Below are 21,169 nucleotides of genomic sequence, written 5' to 3'. Positions count from 1 at the left end.
GGATTTGTGTGATTGTGTGAAACTTGAACTTCTTTAGCAACGTTTTTACGTACCCCAAATATGCCGCTAGCTGCTGGTCCTTCGCTTGGAAGCTGTCATTGACCTGATTGACGACTAGTTGGGAGTCGCTGAATATGTTGACGTTGTCAGCTCCGGAGTCAATGGCGAGGAGTAGACCGGCAATGAGCGCCTCGTACTCCGCCATATTGTTTGAAGCTTTGAAGTTGAATTTCAGCGCTTACTCTGCGTTCAGTCCCCCGGGTCCGGTTAAGATGATTCCGGCGCCGCTGGCCTTAGCACAGGCGGAGCAGTCTACGTGCAGGTTCCAATCAGACTGTGGGAGAGTTGTCTCTGCACTGGCTACTATTTCTGTTGCGGACTTTGTTTGAGTACTGGGTTCCGGCTGACGCTCAGTAAGTTCAGCGATGAAGTCCGCTACTGCCTGGCCCTTCATGGCGGTTCTTGGCTTGTATTCTATGTCAAATTCGCTGAGCTCAATCGCCCACTTACTGAGGCGCCCCGAGTGTTCAGGGTTTTGCATCACCTGCCTCAGCGGTTGATTGGTTAGCACATGGATCGTGTGAGCCTGGAAATATTGCCGGAGGCGTCTGGCGGCAACGATAAGTGCGAGGGCCAGCTGTTCCAATGGTGAGTACCTTGTTTCTGCTCCGTTCATACCTCTGCCGGCGTAGAACACCGGGAGTTCATCCTGGCCTTCCCGCCGAACGATGGCGCAACTTATTGCCGTTGCCGAGACCGCCAGATATATGAATAGTATTTCTCCTTGGACAGGGACAGAAAGGAGAGGGACTGCCGCCAGATATTCCTTTAGGCCCTGGAACGCCGCCTGACATTCTGGGTTCCAGTCAATGACCTTCTTGTGAGTTGTTTTGAGAAGTTTGAAGAATGGGGCGCACTTGTCAGTAAGTCGAGAGATGAATCGAGAAAGGGCGGTCAATTTGCCCTGGAGGCACTGGACGTCCGCCTTATACTTGGGGTCCGACAGGTTAAGGATGGCCTGTACCTTATTTGGGTTAGCCTCGATTCCTCGCTCGCTGACGATGTAACCCAGGAATTTGCTAGCGGTGACTGCAAAAAAACATTTTTCTGGGTTGAGGCGCATACCATAGGCCAGGAGGATGGTTACTATGATCCTGAGGTTTGCCACATGTCCACTGGCTTTTATGCTTTTGACTAGCATGTCATCCACATAGACCTCGATGATTTTTCCCAGGTGCTCGGCGAACCTGGCGTTCATCAACCGCTGATAAGTTGCTCCGGCTTTCTTTAGACCAAAAGGCATGACATTGTAGCAGTAGAGGCCTTTGTCGGTGGTGAAGGTGGTGCATTCTTGGTCGCTGGGGTGCATCTTGATCTGATTGTACCCGGAGAAGGCATCCATCATGCTGAAGAGTTCGTCTCCGGCAGTTGCATCGACCAACTGGTCGATACGAGGTAGTGGGAAACTATCCTTTGGGCATGCCTTGTTGAGATTTTTGAAGTCGACGCACATCCGCCACTTGCCGCTGGGCTTTTTTACCATTACCAGATTTGAGATCCACTGGGGGTAGATGACTTGGCGGATGAATCCAATGTCCCGTAGTTTGGCGACCTCCTGTCCGATTGCCTGGTACTTTTCCTCGTCAAAAGCCCTCCGCTTCTGCTTGATGGGATAAAAGGAAGGTTTGATGGTCAACTTATGAGTGATTATTTCAGTAGAGATGCCTGGCATGTCCGCATAGGACCATGCAAAGACGGCTACGTTATCACGTAAGAATTGAGTGAGCTCTGCCTCCACTTCTGGATCTAGTTGGGTGCCTATGCGGACTGTCCTCTCAGGATGCTCGTCTGAGATGCAGACGACCTTCAGCGACGTGTCCGGGTTGACCGACTCCTTCTTTACATATTTCTTCTCCTCATCTCTAGGATCCTCAAAGATATTCGGTGGTGGTGGGTCACTACCCACTGTCAGGATTTCATGGCGGCGCGTTGACCGTGCCATAGTCGTTGAATAACATTCTCGTGCCAGCTGTTGGCTTCCCCTTACACAGCCTGTGCCGTTGGGCGTGGGGAACTTCATGAGGAGCATGTATCCGGCAATGATGCACTTGAGCTTATTGAGCGCTGGTCGACCAATGATGGCGTTGTACGAACTGAAACAGTCGACAATAATGAACTCCGTGTGCACCTCCGCCATACAGGGACTAGTGCCAATAACCAGTCGCATGTAATCCGACCCTAGTGGTTGTGTGACGTCACCGGAGAAGCTGAGCAATGGTTCGTGATCCTGGAGTAGTTTCTTGTTCCGCTTGAGATGGTCGTAGCAACCGCTGAAGATGACGTTGACAGCGGACCCGCTGTCCACCAAGATTCTCCCCACCGAGAATTTGCCAAGAATGGCATCGACTAAGAATAGGTCGTCATGGGGTAAATGTACTCCACGCTCCTCCTCCTCCGAAAAGGTAATAGGCTCCCATCCTGATCTTGGGAGTTTGGCAGATCTTTCGTAGCGGATGTTGCAAACTTCCTTTGGGTGGTTGGCGCGTTGATAGCGCTTTCTTGCCCTGTGAGACATGTTGGTGATTGGAGCACCGCCATCGATGGTGTTGATGCAGCCCAAGGTCTCAACGTTGGCCATCACTGGCGGTGGTTGGCTTACCTTGAACTGCTCCAGCTTGCCGTCGCGGTACAAAGTCTCAATGGCCGTTTTGAGAGCATTGCAGCTGTTTGTATTGTGGCCGGTGTCCGCGTGGTATTTGCACCACTTGCCAGTGTTCCTGGGTTTGCCTGTTTTTGGGTACTTTGGGGGGGTGGCGGTGGGATCTGATCTTTACACTGATTATAGATATCTTCATATGAGGCCTTTAGGACCGTGAAAACTGCGTACCGCTGCGAGGACTCCGCCTGCTTGTTGTGGTTATCCCCATGAGTTGGGCGGTTTCCTTTGTAATAATGCTGCCCCTTCTGCCGCTTGGTTTGGTGGTGGCCCTGCTGCCACTCCCTTTTCTTGTCAGTTGGCGGTGCTGAGGGGGGCTTGTCAGCGGTTTCCTGGTGGCTGGAAGATGGTTGGGTTGACCTTGCTGGCGTTGCTGGTGGTGGGGTCTCTCCATAGGTGATGAATTCCGCCTGGGCATGAATGACCGCCTCACTCATGACGTGGTCGTACGTCGCATTGGGATGATTGTAATTGAGGTGATAGAGGAACGGTCCCCTGAGGAGTCCTTTCCTGAAGGCCGCCGATGCCATGGTCTTGTCTAGGTGGCGGCATTGAGATGCTGCCGCCCGCCACCTTGTGACAAAGGCCTTCAGTGATTCGTCCTCCCCCTGTTTAACGCCGAAAAGCTGACTTGTATTGTGATGTCCGGCGGACAGTAAGATGAAGCGGGAGAGGAAAGCATGCGACAGTGCATGGAATGAGCCGACAGATCCTGGCGGACATTCAAAAAACCAGTTCATTGCCTCGCCGTCCAGCGTTTCGCTGAACAGATGGCATAAGGTGGCGTCGTCGAACCCCTTGTTGTTGGTGACCTTCTTGAAGGTGTCCATGTGGACAAAGGGATCGGTCATTCCGCCATACTGTGACATCTTTGGGGTTTTTGCATATGTCGGTCTGACAGCCTGCAGGATTGCGGCGGAAAAGGGGCCGGGTCTGGAAGTGAATAGTGGGTTCCGAGTTGACGTCGGGACGCCCGTCTCCGCCCGGTTCAACCTCTGCTCCAGTTGGTGCATCCTTTCCAATAGCTGGGCTGTTGTATCGCCGGCGGAATCGGCCTGACTGACCTGCCGAGTTGGCTTGCGCCTAGGTATGGGCGGAGCACCCTCAGTCCTCGCCCTGACATTCAAGCGGTTGGCGTGCGGAAGGGATTCCGCCACCTGTTCTAACATTGATTGGGGTATGGGCGGTGGTCCCATTCCCGACAACCCAGGTGGGTTCAGCGGTACGTGCATTTGTATGACCGGCCCTGGCGCCATTGTGCCGGCGCTGGGTCGACTACGCCTGGTGCTGCGTGACTGCTCGCTTTGTGCCGGGCGGTTGGTGGCCGCCAAGGTGTTTTTTAGTTCCTCGAAACGTGCCATGAGCGCAGCCATCTGTCCTTGGGCTTCAGCCTTCTCCTTGCGCTCCTCCTCACGCTCTCTGTTTGCCTTATGAAGATCCGCCAGTGCTATCTCGTACATGGTGACGAGATCCTGGCCTGACGGGCGGCTGCCGCCTGGATTTGCCTCACCGCTGGATTGGCCGGGGTTGTGAATAGTGCGCGGTTAACGCCGATCGCGGGGTCGGAGGGTTGGGGAATGGCGGGGAGCTCCGCCTGCTCTTCAGCGTTTCCCCCGCTACCGTTAGTCATGGTGATTGTAGTGGGATGATCTTTAGTTCAAGAATTCCCACAGACGGCGCCAATGTTAATGTCTGAAAGTCTAGCGGTAGCTAGACTTTAGTTAACGCTGATCCGGTGGGCGGATCGATACTTGTGTTGTTATTGTAATTCCCGTTACCTGTCAAATAAAATACAATGGGCGTCAGAGGGAGACCGCGTTGGGCGGTCTTCAACTCTCCGATGCCTAAGTTAATCAATGTATTTATGTTGACAAAGTAACAGTAGGTAAGTATTGAATGCGTAATTAATGAGGAGAGAGGAGAGAACCTTTTATAGGTGAGGAAGAGACTGATCTTGTCTTTGTTTTCGATGTGGGACTGATCTGCTTCAGTTCCCAGCTTCAGAAGCTTCTGATGCTATTTTGGCGCGGCGCGTGGCGGCGCGTCGATGGCGATCGGGCGGTGGTCCGATGCTGAGGTTGTAACCTGTCTGGCGGTGTGTCTGCATGTCATTCCTTTGGTTGGAATTAGTACCTTTGGCGGTACAATGAGCATGGCTCATTATAGCTAATTATGCTTGCAAATGTACATGTATGTACACTGATATATGTACTGTGGTAAGCTACACAGATCTAAATCTCTAATCATAACTTTTCCTTGGTTTCTAATTTTGATTGTCATGTGGATGGAGTAGTGGAACTGCATTTTTTGAGGTAAATTTAAAATTGGAAGCAGCTTATTTTTTTGAAGATGTATGTATTCAAGACTATTTGTTCTTTTATATACATCCACTATCTTTTACCATACTAGATAAGGACTTCTTCATATTCTTGTTTTAATAGTGGGTTTATATTGTATTCAAATGGTTAACTTTCAAGTTTCAAGCACTCTATACATTGTTTATAGGTAAATTAGATATTGTCTGTCTTCGAAGAGTTAATATCACATAATTCCTTATTCTTCAAAAAAAAAAAAAGGAAAAAAAGGTACTCTATGTATAGTTAGACGGTGAAGAAAAAATACATATACTGAGATATACACATTTCAGATTATGAAATATATTCAAAAATTGAGAGCAATTAATAACCTCACTACTAATCCAACAAAAACTATAAAATTATGAAACTAAAACTTCAAGATAAGATCTTGATAATTTTTCATCGATCACTCTACCCATAACCCACACCTGCATTCATGGCGGTGGGGAAATTACCGGCACTAAAAGTCAAACATGTGTGTGTGTGTGTGTGTGTGTACAGACGACAAGTAAACAAACAAACGAACAAAAAACTAGGACCAAAAGACGAAACCTTTAAAGCTAAGTAGTTTAATTTTGATTTAATGGATTTTGTACAAAAAGACGAGATCTTTCAAATTTAAGTAGCTGACTAATCCACATGGGGGCATGAGGTGAAGACCTAAATCATGATCCTTTTCTAAAAACAAGCACGCTTTAGTTGCTTTCATGGCCGTGTGATTAGATCTCATCGTCCGCCGCTTCGTCTACTCTATCCTCCACAAAGCCATCGACGGTCTTCTTTTGTTCAAGAGCCTTGTTACTCCTTGGGCTTCTGTAGCCTTTGGTGCTGGATTGGGGATTGGATATGCGTAAACAAATTGTTCTCGTTTATCTGAGCGATCTCCTGGAAGTGCAAAGTTGGCATCTTGTAAGAGTGTTGAGACTCCTGTTTCTCAGGATGGACATGATTGAGGTTATGCGAGTGAAGCTAACACACTTTTGGGATTCAAACCAGTGTGTTCCTTTTAAGATTGTTCAACAAAGATTTAACCTGATCTACTATGAAGGAGATATAGAAGACAGAGAAGTGAGAATATATTGAAGACGAAGATGAGAGAGAAACCGAGGTAGAAGAGGTGGAGAGAATCAATTTTTTTTTTTTTTTTTGAAATTTTACTTTCCATATAGACCCCCACATGTATTGAGTTGGCATGACAGGTTAGCTGCTTAATCGCTCAATTTAACGGAAATTATGACGGAGTGATCTATAGGATGAAAAATGATAGTGTGAGGGTGTTTTTGATGAAATTAAAAATACAGAAACTAATTGATTTTAGATCCAAACCACAAAGATAAAAAACCGTATTTAGCTATTGTCTCTTCTTTTTTCTCTTTTCGACACCCAGATTTGTCATGGGTAACCATAAGAAGCCTTCTTGGAGGCCCAGAACTGATAAGGACACCCGGCTGCAATTTTAATTTTTTTTTCACTTTTACTTTTCCTTTGTTTCTTATTCTCTTTTGTCTCCCAGCTGTTGTGCTTCGTTTTATCCCAAACCAGGTACAGCACGACTACACGAGCTCGGCTTTGATCTTCTGTCAGGTCGAATTACAGAAAAATTTTGTGTAAGACCTTTCTTCACTTAGCTCTTGCTTACCTCATTCGGAAACTCCTTTAATCTGTGGGTGAGCCCAAATTTACTTCAATCAAGCTTTGTGTGCTGCACTCTGAATTTATTGTCTTGATGTTCTTCCTCTCTGTGTTCACAAGCCCACTACGAAAGCATTTTGCTTTTGTCAATTTCTGGGATTGGCTTAATCTCATTTGTTTAATATAGAGCCACCACCAAATGATCAAGGTGAGGGAAGAGAACAAGGCTTAATTAAACTTTAGCACCTGGGCAATTTTGGTTCCGATATATGCTTTGATAATACTGTGCTCCAACAAAGGTGTGCCATTGCACACTAGATTGTCAAAGATTAAACTTTTATGATTGAATTAGAATGCCACCGTCAACACTTTCTCCTTTGATCTTTCTATGTCTGGCACCTCTTCAAAGCGTTGTCTTTTGTTGGCCACGCTTTGATACCAAGCACATATTCATAATTAAGTTTCCTTCAATCTACGACACTAGCACCGCATTCACTTTTTCTTTGTGCTTTGTCAACTCCTACCGCTGCAACTTTAATTTTGGTGAACCCTTTTGTGCAGGTATAAGGCAAGGACAGCAGCAGCTGCAGTCAAAAGTTCCAGAGTTCCAATTTGAGAGTGAGCCTCTGGTTCGGTCTTTGTTGTGGGGTTGTGTACAAGGTTTATGTTTGGTTCCGGCAACTTTCGGATGGTCATGTTGTAACAAGGTAACCAGAAGTAACCATAGTAACCAGTAATCAAAGTAAACATAGTATTTGTTCTACTGCGACTTGTCTGCTTTGTAATTTTATTTATTTATTTATTTTTTTAATCAAACAGCTACATGTACAGGCTCAAATAATGCAGCTTAAAGCATTTCAAATGGAAGCTGATGTGATTCACTCTGGTAAGCTACATATATCTGTAATAACTAAACTCTTATTTTATTATGTAGTATGTTGATTGATCTGTTTATCTCTTACTCGTATCTTCTAATTTTACAGTCACTACTAGCTGGGCGTGATGTTACCAAGGAAGTAATCCAAGAGGTGATCTGCAAAGTTGCAAGGCAGGCAGCGTACTTACTTTCTGTATTATTTATCCTCTTTGAAATCTTCTATGGATATTAAAGGGTATTTGCTTTCACTGCATTAATGGTCATCTGCAGTTTGTGATCATATTTCCCAGTTTAACTTGCTATTATGAATTTATTTTAGAATTTTGCAATGAGATTGAAAGCACACCTCTCGCAGGGATTGGGGAGGTCAACCCTCGAAGTTTTATTCATTCCCTGCAAATTCTTCTATGACATTAAAGGGCATTTGCTTTCAATTTTTACTTAATCTGGATGTGTAATATTTCATTTATAATTATTTCAATTATTCCGGGCTCCTTTTTTCAATTCTCTTGGAACAAGAGAAATATGCCAAGAAGATGGGCCTAGTGGACAGCTCATGGTAATACAACTCATTTTGTAACATGATGAGCTTAATGTATAAGAGCTTCTTAAGTACTTTTCAAAATTAAAAATTATGGAACTTTATTTGTCTACCTAATTAGATACTTGCAGGTTATATATCCTAGGGAATAGGGATGCATATCTTCTATCATGAACATTTGGTTTTTTTCATGGCTTCAGGCTGAGTCCTTGCAGAATATTTTTGTCTCTTTCCGCAGAATTGATATAATAATCGATGCAGTTACTGCAGGCTCAAAGATCCCATGCTTCCTCTGATGCTGGAACCCAGCTCCCTATCTAGTGGAGATGTCTTCACTCTGTTGGCTTTATTTCTTCAAAATTTGGGTAAGTACAAATCAGTGTAATTATAAGAACTAGGAAATTCAATGATAACTATAGTACCTTTTCCAACATCTAATTCTTTCAACCATTCACTTGAAATACTTGAAGTTCAAAAAGGAGGTTCTGTGAATAGTAAAATTATGCAAGTCTGTAGTGGGTTTAGTGTCTCTATTGTTTAAAGCTATTAACAAAATGAAGTTGCTTGCATGAGATGAGATTGAGAATTAAATGCAATATATGATAATATTTGGTTATGGAAATGCAGAAAGGATTCCAAGCAAAGTCTTATGTGGAGGGACTAGGGAGGTCAGGTCCTTTAAGTTCTGATAATTCGAGCCCACAGACAAGATGACCCCCGACCCTCAGGTACTGGTTGTTCTATACTAAATAAAACTGACTGTCTTCATTTAATACAGCTTATAGACTATAATTCTTCACAGTACCTCCTACTCTGCTGCTCAGATTTAATCTAAAAGCATTTACAATGGCATTGGGATTTTCAAGCTGACGGGTGGGATATATGCTTTGGTAAGCTGCACAGATCTTTTCATAACTTGAAGTTTCTTGGTTTGTAATTGTGGCATGAATTGGAGTGGAAGTACATTTTGCTAGTTAAATTTGAAATTGCAAGTAACTTATTTTCTGAAGATGTATTCAAGTTTATTTCTTCATATATATGTTCCTCTATATAAACAGCCCTTTATTATATTATATTTAGATTCTTAACATTCAAATACTCTATGCATAGTTAGACAGCGAGGAAAAAAAATAGATATTTAGAGTTACATAATTAAGATTTTGCAATTGCAAATATTGATTGGTTTAACTGTACATGTTCGATCAATCTGTGACTTGATATTGCATATATTAATCCTTATACATGTCAAACTGAAGTCATTTGCAGTTTTCTATCGCAATCCATTTAATTTCAGATGATGTCATCATAAGTTCATTCAACTATAGTCCAGCTAGAGAAATTGAACCATTTGCAGAACAGCATTCTATGTCAGAGGATTATCTAACAATGAGAATGCATCATCAAGAAGACTCTGCACCCATTGTCATGATGTTTTACCAAGCTGGGTACTTTCTCTTCACTTATCTCTAGTAGATTCTCATAAGTTGACCTTTGTAATCTTTGAGGAGCATGATTATTCGCTTGCTAGTTTGGCCACATTATACTTTGGCATGGGAGACTATTATCTTAATGACTTAATCATTTTTGAGGTATGAAAGAGAAGTTAAGAGTGGACGTGACCCTGAGTTCCATTCCATGGAAACACTGGAAATGACTCTGAATGGCTTGTAAACATCGAACTGGTAAATTTTGACTTTTGTAAAACTTAGATTAGCAGTTAGTTGAAAGCTTCATAATTATTGCTTTTAACTTTCTTGGTTTGTCTAATATACTAAGGTCGTTGCCTAGTAAAGCAGTTGAGTCATCTCTTTGAGTGTCTGGACTTGATCAAATGTATTTTAGGAAGCTATGAGAGTTGTGACCATGAGCTGTAACGTGAGGAAGTTCCACACCACATTTTGTCTTTGGTTGTACCTAGGTTGTGCTTTTGTCGGTTAAACTGATTCAACTTATGTCTTCATCGGATATACAGCTATATCACTCTCTTTGTTTTTCCTCCTTTTGTAGGATGGTTGTGGTGTATTTCAGGTGATTAATTGGTGGTGGAATTGATACTAACATCATTCATCATGTGGATTGTGATAATTCTTGTGGCTTGCATCGAACACTGTTCTGTTATGCCATCTAGAAAGTAAGAACTAATGGTCTCATTTTTGTATTACTGTTAAATCTGTCAGAGTTAATAGTTAACATGAAGAGTCTGTTGCATAGTTTATTGGTTGTACCTATTGCTGTGTTGGCAGTGTCGCTGATATTTTTGTTGTTTTACATGGACAGTAAATTTGCCATGTCAGCACTTACCAATTGAGTGAGTGTTCAATGGTATTAGACAGCCGGTTTATGTTAACTTTCAAGTTTCAAGTAATTTATGCATAGTTTATGAGTAAATTAGATGTTCTCTACCTCCGAGGAGCTAATATCGCCTAATCTCTTATTCTTAACAAAAAAAAAAAAAAGGTACTCTATGCATAGTTAGGCGGTGACAAATATATATATACTGAGATACACATTTCAGATTTTGCAGTTGCAAATGTTGGTAGTTTAAATTGTGTTCTACCATTCTGTGTCTTGATCATAGGCACCTTGTCAAAGTGTTTTAAGTCATTGCATCTTACTGTCGCAGTCCAATCAATTTCAGGTTCTGTCATGAAAAGTCCATGAAGAGAAATTGAACCTTCTGCAAAACAGCACTCTATGCCAGAGGATTATCGAGAAATGATAATGCACCATCAAGAAACCTCCAGCAGACATTGAACATCTGCAAAACAGCACTCTATGTCAGAGGATTATCGAGCAATGATAATGCACCCTCTTACCAAAACTAGGTACTCTTCACCTATCTCATGTAGTTTCTCATCAGTGGTTCTTTGTAATCTTTTAGAGGGACGTGTTTATTCACTTGCTAGTTTGCCCAAATGTAATTTTACTAGACAGATACATGATCTCTGCTGGCATAAACTACTCTAATTTTAATTGCTTAATCTGTTCGAGGTATGACAGAGAATTTAAAGGTGGATGTGACCCTGAATTCCATTCCATGGAAACACTCTGGGGATGATTCTTAATGGCAACATCAAACAAGTAACTTTGGACATAACAAAGACAATGCAGATTAGCAGTTAGTTGAATGCACCATAATATATTGCTTCTAGCTTTCTTCATTTGTTGAATGTATTAAGATGAAGCAGCCGTGACATCTCTTTAATTGTCTGCACTTAAATTTATTTCAGGAAGCTATGGAAGGTTTGTGACCATGAGCTATCATGTGAGCAAGTTTGACTCCAGATTTTTTGTTGTTGTACCTATCTAGGTTGTGCTTTTGTTGGTTCAACTTCTGTCTTCATTGTTTATATAGATGTCACTGTGCCTTTTTTTTTTCTTTTTTCTTTTCAGAGGAATGTTACAATGCACTTGAGATGATTAGGTGATTAGTTGGTTGTGAAATTGGTACTGCCATCTAGCTAGAGTCTATCTTATATATTATAGCTAGAACATTACTTCCATTTCTATATAAAGTGTTTCTAGCTTCTTGGTTGCAAACTTGCAACTAATACTGTGTCATTGATGTTTTTGTGTTTTAGATGGACAGAAAAATTGCAGTGCCAGCTCTTGCGGTTGAACCAATTGAGTGCAAGTGCAGTCGTCCTCAGGGACACTTGAAAGCTGTTCTTTCGATGGTCTTCACAGCACTTGCAACAATTTTTGGTTTTCCTTTTTGAACAATTTGTCCTTAATTTTTGTTTGCTCGAAAAACTTTTGAAAGGGAATATGTTAACAACTTAACATTGAATGACTATCATGCATGTTTGCTATGCAAGATGCCGAGTTCCTTTCTAAAATCTTTCTTGTTCTTTATATAAATCAATTGCACGATACAAGAGTAGAAGAAAAACTAGAAGGGAAAGCAAAGCTACATCTCAAATGCCAATCTCACTCTAGCATAAACCATCTAATATGGCGTTCAACCATGATCAACTACAGAGAAGCAACTAATGTTGGCTCCAAATTAGACAGAGTTGCTACACGACCTTGGTCTCTGTAGTTGATTGTGTCTCTATGGAATCAAAGGCATCGGTCCATTGGATCCATTATTGATCATGCGCTTAGGTCTTCGTCAAGCTTTACTCAAGTGGCTCTGGACAGAGAGACATGAATCATTGATCTGTGGGTCACGTGGGAACCACGAAGTCAAACTTGGCGCGCATCAGCAGTCGGCCACATGCAGCAAGGACAATAGCACATGACCAATAATTTATAATTGTTGCTTTTCTGCATTGTTGCTTTCTCGTTTCTCACATTGCTCTTTTTATAATGCCAGTGCTGACCAGAAAAAAATAAAGTTGTGGCTATAAAGGAAATTGTCGTGATTGAAGATATTTGCCCACCAATAATTCTTCAAATCACATCATATAAACCTGGTTCAGGGGAGTAGCATATCGCCACACCAGAAAACCTTGTTACTTGAAGCAAGTCCATTTTCTCATTTCTCTTTTTCTTTCCTCTGACAATCAATTTCAGAACACCACAATGGCTGAAGCACTTGTGTCCTTCCTTGTAGAGCAGTTGGGTTCCTTCACCTTCCAACATGTGGAACAACATGTGAAACTTGTTGTGAATGTCGAAAAGGAAGTAGCAACTCTTACTCTCAACCTCGATGCTATTCAAGCTGTGCTAGCGGATGCAGAGAGGAGGCAAGTCAAGGAGGACAGCGTGAGACGCTGGCTCAACAATCTGAAAGAAGTGTCGTACGAGGTAGACGATGTGGTGGACGAGTGGAGCACTGAAATCATGAAACAACAAATCGAGAACGAAGGTGACAATGCTATTGTACCTAAGAAGAAGGTATGTTTCTCTATTCCGTTCCGTTGTCTTTGTACTGGCCAAGTCACTCGGATAATTTCTCGTCATGACATTGCTGTGAAGATAAAAGAGTTGAATGAGAAGTTAGCATTGATTCACAGACAGCAAAAATTTTATAAGTTTCTTCAAAATGAAATAGAATTTGAGCAACCTGAACGATTGAAAAGTTTCTCAATTGTCGATAAATCTGGGACATTTGGTAGAGACAACGAAAGGAATAAACTAGTAAGCGAGTTAGTGAGTGAGAATAGTGAAGAAAGGAAGACGCCTCTTGTCAAATCTATTGTAGGTATGGGGGGGATAGGCAAAACAACTCTTGCCCAACTAGCCTATAATGATGAAAAAGTAAAGGCTTGTTTTCATACAAGAATATGGGTTTGTGTCTCAGAACCCTTTGTACAAATTGCGGTTGCCAAAGCCATCCTTGAGGGTCTTGAAGTCAAAGACTCACAGTCAAATGAGTTAGGAACTTATCTTCAACACATATCTAAGTCCATTGAGGGCAAGAAGTTCCTTCTTGTCCTAGATGATGTTTGGGACTCAAACCATAGAAAGTGGGAGCCTTTCTTGACAACATTACAGTGTGGTGGCTTAGGGAGTAGAATTTTGGTTACAACGCGAATAACGCAAGTTGCTAGTACACTGGGAGCAACTAGCGACCACACAATCCATTTGAAGGAGTTGGGTGAAGAAACTTGTAGGTCATTGTTCTATCACATTGCATTTTTTGACGGTGAAAGAAAAGAGTCTAAAAAGTTTGAAGATATTGGTAATGAAATCGTGAAAAAGTGCAAAGGCTTGCCTCTTGCTGCTAAGACTTTGGGTAGTCTAATGCGGTGTAAGAAAACACTGCAACAATGGGTAGAGGTTTTGAATAGTAAGATATGGGAATTACAAGAGTTTGAACAGCAAGTTTTCCAACCGTTATTACTAAGTTACTATGATTTGAAACCATTGTCCAAACGTTGTCTTTTGTATTGTGCTACATTTCCTAAAGATATTGTGATTGTTAAGGATAAGTTGATTGAGTTGTGGATGTCACAAGATTATCTTGAAGTCAAAGGGGGAAATAAAGAAAAGACAACAGTAGGTCAATGGTGTTTTGAGAACTTAGTAACGCGGTCTTTCTTTCAAGATATTGAGGAAGATTATGAGGGGAACATTAACAGTTGTAAAATGCATGACATCGTGCATGACTTTGTGCAATATTTGACCAAGGATGAATGCTTTAGTATGGTGGTTAAGGGTGCTAATGAGAGAATGGAGTTACCGAGTGATGAGGTCAGTCATTTGTCTTTAATGTTTGCACCCGAGGGTCCATTTCCTGTTTCTTCTCTCAACTGTAAGAGTTTGCGCACTCTCACAGCTTTTGAATCGAAACTTACTAGCATTGGCGTAGAGTTAATTTCGCAATCAAAAAGCCTTAGGACTTTGAATTTGAGTGAAAACTCGATTCTAGAAGTTCCAAAGGAGATTGGTGGATTGATACATTTGAGATATCTGGACTTGTCTCAAAACCGTGAACTGAAGGAATTGCCCGACAGTTTATGTGATTTATACAATCTGCAAACGTTGCGGCTTGTCAACTGCAGTCAACTAGGCAAATTTCCCGATGAAGAGGCAATGAGAAAGCTAACCAAGTTAAAGCATCTTTATGTCGATCGGTGCTGTCGTCTAAAATCAAAAGGGATAGGGAGGTTAACCGGTCTGCAAAAGCTAGATGTGTTTCATCTAAATGGTTATAGGGGTGAGGACAAAGAAGGGACGTTGAAGTTGCAAGATTTGGAAAACTTGAAGCAACTTGAAGGGAGTCTTTACATTGCACACTTGGAGTCTGTGGAAGATGCGAGTGAGGGTGTAAAGGCATGTTTGAGTGAGAAACATCTCCTTCATCTGCATCTAGATTTCGTATGTCGCAAGGCATGTGATAAGTGGGGGAGAGAAGAAGGGAGGGGCCAAAATGATAGAGAAATACTGAATGGGCTGCAACCACATGGAGATTTGGAATTATTGATCATCTGGAACTGTCAGCTGGCTACTTCTCCGTGTCCCAATTGGATCTTGTCTTTACATAATCTGACAAGGCTTGAGCTTGGGTACTTCCGTAATTGTGAGCTGCTTTCGGGTCCATTTGGGAGATTGCCGTCGCTTGAATCACTTGTATTTTGGGAGATGGAGAAAGTGAAAAAGGTGGGAGTGGAGTTTTTGGGAATTGAAGAAAGTGAATTACAATCATCCTCCTCCTCCTCCTCGTCTTCTCTTATTTTATTCCCCAAATTGAAAAGCCTCCAGTTCTGGAATATGTACTTGTGGGAAGAGTGGGAAGGAGTGGGAGGGGAAGGAGTCCCTCCCCAGAATAATATTACCATAATGCCCTCCCTATCTCGCTTGGAATTTCACTATTGCTCCAAACTTGGTACGCTGCCCGACTTCCTGCGCAAGACACCACTACAGAGTGTGCAAGTCGTGTTTTCTCCAAATCTGGGTGATGAAGTCAGGGACAAAACAAGTGAGGAGTGGGCCAAGATTTCTCACGTCCCAGACATCCAAGTGATTTGACAAGCTGTGGCGATTTCAGGCGGCGAGTTGTTGAGTGGTCTTGTCTTCTAAAAGTAAGATTTCAATTCAATGTTTCCATTAACTTTATATATATATGAATCGTATCGTATGGTTTTTTCTCAAGGGATATCCAATAATATAATCATAATCACCTTTTTTTTTATTTGTTTCATCAATCCCATATATTACGAATTAGTCGTCAACCCAGTCTTCTGAATCGTGTTTTGAGTAGAATTTTCTGCATTTTTGGCAATTTCTGCATTTTGGAATAAAAAAGAATTCTAGTTGGTTTGGATTTCAAAGTTTCAGAATCTGCTTTGGACCGTATAATGAGCAATTGATTCAAATATCCTATAAACTTAATTCCATCAATATATGTTTGCATCACTAAAGCAGGGGGTTAAATAAGGGGATTGTTTGTTTACTTGCATATACTAGTTGTTGCATTTTGGTAGCCAATTTCTGATTCATTGAAACTGGAAAACATGAAATTGTTCTGTTGGAGTGGGAGGGTAGTATTTTTGCTACTTGCTAGGCATCTATGGACTTACTAAAGACTTAATCATACATTAACTAGCAGTAATGGTCATCTGCAATTCTGTGATTCTTTTTTATTTATTTATTTCAATTTAACTTGCTTTCATGTTTTGCATTGAGATTGAAAGCACACCTCTTTGCAGGGATTATGAGGGTCAATTGGACATAAATCATACATTAAATCTTTATCTTGCATGCTTCTACTTGGACATACTTGCATTTTATGCCTAGTAAAATTTTTCTCAAGGGTTAGTGCTAATGAGAAATGAGTTGGTATAATACATTGGCAAAAGAATTGTTGCAGTCTGCTAAAAGCTACTGGATTTTATGTATAACTTATATAAATTTATCTGCAAATATATGTTTTCGTAGTTTGGCCTTATTCTCTTCTATTAATTCAGGCAGGCGACAAATCAAGCTGCAGGCTGTGAGCTTTCTTACTTCCTGGGCGTTACACTTGACATGAGGTCACTTGAGCTTCTACCTCCTTTAGGGACAATGATAATGACATTGCCATACCAACTGGCCCTGACTAATGAGGAATTTAGAAATCTTTCTTACATCCCAAACATCCAAATTGATAATGACCTCTGACTATTGAGTGAGGAGCCCGCTTCCACCAATCACATCCACTCTTATATTCAGGTAATTAAGCTCTTATTCATTAATCCTATGTATATTGATCTAGTGTAGTGCAATGTTGCTCTTGTACTTTAACTTTCTACTGCTACTTGCTAGGCATCTATGGACTTACTAAAGACTTAATCATACATTAACTAGCAGTAATGGTCATCTGCAATTCTGTGATTCTTTCTTTTTTTTTTTCAATTTAACTTGCTTTCATGTTTTTCATTGAGATTGAAAGCACACCTCTTTGCAGGGATTATGAGGGTCAAGCCTCCAAGTTGTAATGGCTGGATTCCCTAAGACCGAATGCCCCCATCCTCAGGCACTCCTTAATGTAATGCCTCAAGGTTGTAATGGCTTTCAATTTTTTACTTCAGCTGGTGTAATTTTTCATTTACAATTATGTCAAACAGTTGGGCCTCTTTTTCCAATTCTCTTGGAACAAGCAGAGATTTTGCCAAGAGAATAGCCCTAGTGTACAGCTCATTGTTGTACAACTCTTATTGTAACATGATGAGCTTAATGCAGAGGAGCTTCTTATGTACTTTTCAAATTACAAAATATGGAACTATATTTGTCTAGGGTTTAGGGTTTAATATGGAACTAAATGTTAGAGATGCATATCTGCTTATGGAACTGTATTTGTTTGGAACTGACCATCTTCAATTAGCTGACAATGTATCTATTGTACAGGAAATTACTTTGGCTCCCACAGCAAGCTAAAAGCATTTACAATGGCATTAGAATTTCAAGCTGATGGTTGATATATCAAGTAGTTTACAATCAGTTCTTTCTGTGGTTTGTTTCTGTCCTTGCCGGATCCTCTTCCTCTCTTCTATCCCCCAAGTTCACTTGGTAAGTCTTGACGATACTTGTAGAACTTTTGACTTGTTTAATTGGAGATGAGAAATTTGCACGTCTACATGCTGGCAGGGAATATGTGCTTTGAAATTAAACTCACCTACAAGAACTTTGGTTTTCCATTTAATTCAAAACAGTTTTTCCTCAATGTTCTTTTGCTCAAGAAACTAATTACTACCAAGAAAGGCTTGCAAGCAAACTCTTATGTGGAGGGAATAGGGAGGTCAGGTCTTTTTAGTTCTGATGATTGGAGTCCACTACAAGATGATCCCCAACCGTCAGTATTCTTTGTGCTATATTGAATAAAATTTCCAGTCCACCTTTGGGTAGTTTGGAACTGACTGTCTTCATTTAATACAGCTTATAAACTACAGAGGAATTCTTCACACTATCTCGTACTGTACTGCTTAGATTTAATCTAAAAGCGTTTACAATGGCATTGGGATTTTCAAGCTGACGACTGGATATATGCTTTGGTAAGCTGCACAGATCATAACTTTAGTTTTTTGGTTAGTAATTATGGCAAGAATTGGTGTGGAAGTACATTTTGCGAGTTAAATTTGAAATTGCAAGTGACTTATCTTCTGAAGATGTATTCAAGTCTATTTCTTCATACATATTCCTCTATATAAACAACCGCTTATTATATTATATTAAGATTGTTGACTTTCGAATACTCTATGCATTGTTAGACAGTGAGGAAATAAAAAACAGATAGTTAGAGATAAACATTTAAGATTTTGCAATTGCAAACATTGGTAATTTCAACTGTATCAATTGCAAATATTAGTATATTCTTATCCATGTCAAACTGAAGTCATTTGCATTTTTCTATTACAATCCAATCAATTTCAAGGGATGTCATCATAAGATCATTCAACTGTAGTCCAGCTAGAGAAATTGAACCATCTGCAAAACAGCATTTTATGTCAGAGGTTTATCTAACAATGAGAATGCACCATCAAGAAAACTCTGCACACATTGATGGATTGATGAGGTTCTTACTAAAGCAAGGCATTTTGCTTCACGTATCTCAGGTAGTTTCTCATTATTTGACCTTTGTAATCTTTTGGAGGGGCTTGATTATTCGCTTGCTTGCTAGTTTGCGCAGCTGTAACTTTGGCACATACATTATTTTCTTAATGACTTAATCTTTTCGAGGTATAAAGAGAAGTTAATTAAGAGTGGACGTGTCCCTGAATTCCATTCCATGGAAACACTGGGGATGACCCTAAATGGCTTGTAAACATTGAACAGGTAAACTCCTGACATATGTAAGACTTGAAGATTAGCAGTTAGTTCAAAGCTCCATATATATTGCTTTTAACTTTCTGGGTCCGTTGAATGTACTAAGGTCGTTGCCTAGTAAAGCAGACGAGGCATATCTTCTAGTGTCTGGACTTAAATCAATTGTATTTCAGGAAGCTATGGGAGTTTGTGATCATGAGCCGTCACGCGAGGAAGTTTGACACCAGATTGTTTCGTTGGTTATATATTTGTACCTAGGTTGTGCTTTTGTCAGTTAAGCTGGTTCAACTTGCCTTCATCATGTATACTTGTACGGCTATATCACTCTCTTTTTCTCCTTTTGTAGGAAGGAAAATATTTAAGGCAACTAAATAGTGGTGAAATTGATACTTACATCATTCATCATCAGGATTGTGATGATAGTGTTTGTGGCTAGTACCCAAGACTGTTCTGTTATGCCATCTAGAAAGTAAGAACAAATGGTCTCATTTTTGCGATGATGTTAAATCTGTCAGAGTCCATCCTAATAAATTCAGCTAGAACATTATTTCCATTTCTTTTGACAGTCGAACTACTTAATAGTTAAAGCTTCTTTTGACAGTCGAACAAATTGTTGTGTCGCTGATGTTCTATTGTTTTACATGGACCGTAAATTTTCCGCACCAGCACTTTCCACTGAACTAAGTGAATGTGCAATGATCTTCAGAGACATTTGAAAGCTGTTCTTTCTGTGATTCATCTTGCTGTCCCTACCGGATCCTCCTCTGCTCTTCTATCCCCAAAGTTCACTTGGTGATGGTAAGTCTTGACCAAACGTGTAAAACTTTTATCTTGTTTAATAGGTGATGAGAAATTTGCAAGTCTACAGGCTACCAAGAAAAAAAAATGCTTTGAAAATAAACTTACCTATAATAATTTTTGGTTTTCTGTCGAAAACAATTTGTTCTCAATTTTTTTTTGCTCAAGAAACTTTTGAAAGGGAATATGTTAACATTGAGCAACTATCCTGCTTTTCTATGCAAGACACTGAGTTGATTTTTGAAATCTGTCCTTTGTAGTGGTGCTGAAAACCTATACAGCAATTGCACAATACATGAGCAGAGGTGAAACTAAATTGGAAAGCAAAGCTACATCTTCGTTTGGGAATTCTTTTTATGCCTATCTCACTCTAGTATGGTGGTAAAACCTCAAACTGCAGAAAACCAAAGTTGTTCTGCCAGACTCCTTTATGAGTAAACTGATCTCTTCTCTTGAGGCTTCTGTTGTTTTCCTAGAGAGGAAATTATGAACCCAGCTATCACTCAATTAGACATAAAATTAGGCAAAGTTGCTGGCTACGTCTCATCTCATAGTCTGTAGTTTGCTGTGGAATTTCTGCGTTGGTTCAGCTTGTGAACCATTAATTATTTGCTTAGGTCGTCAAATGCTTTGTAAATAGATGATTTTGTGATGTGGATGAAGAGCGTCCTGATTGATTTGCTTGACCACCCACAGGTCCAGGCTGATTATTTCTGTTGTACATCTTATGAATAACTTAATAAAGTTTGAGGTATTTCGTGAAAAAATGAAAAGAAGGCTTTTTCTTTACTTATTGATCCAAGTTGTACTGGAAATGTTGCATCATATATACTTTATTTTCCTCTCTAATATTGTTGGGTTTGAATTTGCTATATCAAACTGGTAACTTTTGACTTTTGTTAAACTTAGATTTGCAGTTAGTTTAAAGTTCCATAATATATTGCTTTTAACTTTCTACTGAAGTTGCTTGGTTTACATATCTTCTGAATAACAATGGTTTTTCAGGAAAAAATGAAAACAATGGTTTTTCACTTTTTCTTGACTTATTGATCCAAATTGTACTGGAAAAAAAATGTTACATCATATATAATGAAACAAACAACTGGGATATTCTTCCAACCTTGTAGTCCTATGGAGATCTGGAAGATGAGAGCGTCATCTGTCCACCTTTCACCTTTGGTTATATTGGGTTCAGTGTTGAAACAGCTTATGCAGGTGCAAATATAATCTTTTTCTTTGCTTCTAGCAACCTCCAATTTTAGATGTGCACGGAGTAATTCATATTATCGACCTAGTCAGGGGTGGAGCTAGTATGGCTGCACACCCTCACTCTTTAGTTTGTTTCATTACTTTACATGTCTCATGTTTTAACAGTTTACTCCTTCAGTTTTGTTTTTTGTTTAATTCTACTTTTGCAACAAGGAGCTCTACTGCTCTGTTTTCTTTCTTGTTGGTTTTCTAATTATTTCTCGGTATCAAATTGATTTTGACACCTTTCTCTTCTCTCTTTGGTTTCTATTGGTGCTTCATCTGGTCTAATTAACATAATACATTTC

The 21,169-nt window shown here is 40.6% G+C and overlaps 1 protein-coding gene across 50 annotated transcripts; it reads left to right on the top strand.

The window, feature by feature from the left end:
* The first annotated feature begins 6,550 nt into the window (after positions 1–6,550).
* Positions 6,551–20,406, top strand: LOC112187712 (putative disease resistance protein RGA3). Of its 50 annotated transcripts, none has more exons than XM_040514407.1 (21): positions 6,612–6,913; positions 7,267–7,412; positions 7,525–7,591; positions 7,689–8,488; positions 8,751–8,851; positions 8,948–9,568; positions 9,722–9,805; positions 9,966–10,041; positions 10,131–10,254; positions 10,762–10,948; positions 11,124–15,595; positions 16,481–16,724; positions 16,960–17,053; positions 17,400–17,844; positions 17,928–18,043; positions 18,424–18,604; positions 18,737–18,824; positions 18,989–19,073; positions 19,162–19,284; positions 19,482–19,613; positions 19,874–20,406. In XM_040514407.1, exon 11 carries the CDS (start codon positions 12,651–12,653, stop codon positions 15,540–15,542), a length of 2,892 nt encoding a protein of 963 aa, XP_040370341.1. In that variant the 5' UTR covers positions 6,612–6,913; positions 7,267–7,412; positions 7,525–7,591; positions 7,689–8,488; positions 8,751–8,851; positions 8,948–9,568; positions 9,722–9,805; positions 9,966–10,041; positions 10,131–10,254; positions 10,762–10,948; positions 11,124–12,650; the 3' UTR covers positions 15,543–15,595; positions 16,481–16,724; positions 16,960–17,053; positions 17,400–17,844; positions 17,928–18,043; positions 18,424–18,604; positions 18,737–18,824; positions 18,989–19,073; positions 19,162–19,284; positions 19,482–19,613; positions 19,874–20,406. The 50 variants fall into 50 exon arrangements, with proteins under 50 accessions (XP_040370330.1, XP_040370341.1, XP_040370340.1 ...); XM_040514406.1 differs by having other exon boundaries at positions 9,713–9,805; XM_040514417.1 differs by having other exon boundaries at positions 8,948–10,254; positions 11,124–11,241; positions 11,354–11,388; positions 11,517–11,570; positions 11,705–15,595.
* The last annotated feature ends 763 nt before the right edge of the window (positions 20,407–21,169 follow it).

This window comes from Rosa chinensis, chromosome 2 (assembly GCF_002994745.2).
Source record: "Rosa chinensis cultivar Old Blush chromosome 2, RchiOBHm-V2, whole genome shotgun sequence".
NCBI lineage: Eukaryota > Viridiplantae > Streptophyta > Magnoliopsida > Rosales > Rosaceae > Rosa > Rosa chinensis.
Note: the sequence above shows the minus strand (reverse complement) of the source record. Positions and strands in the feature narration are given on the sequence as shown.

Coding starts and splice junctions, on each gene's coding strand:
- LOC112187712 (XM_040514396.1), top strand. CDS start 12,651: ATGGCTGAAGCACTTGTGTCCTTCCTTGTAGAGCAGTTGGGTTCCTTC.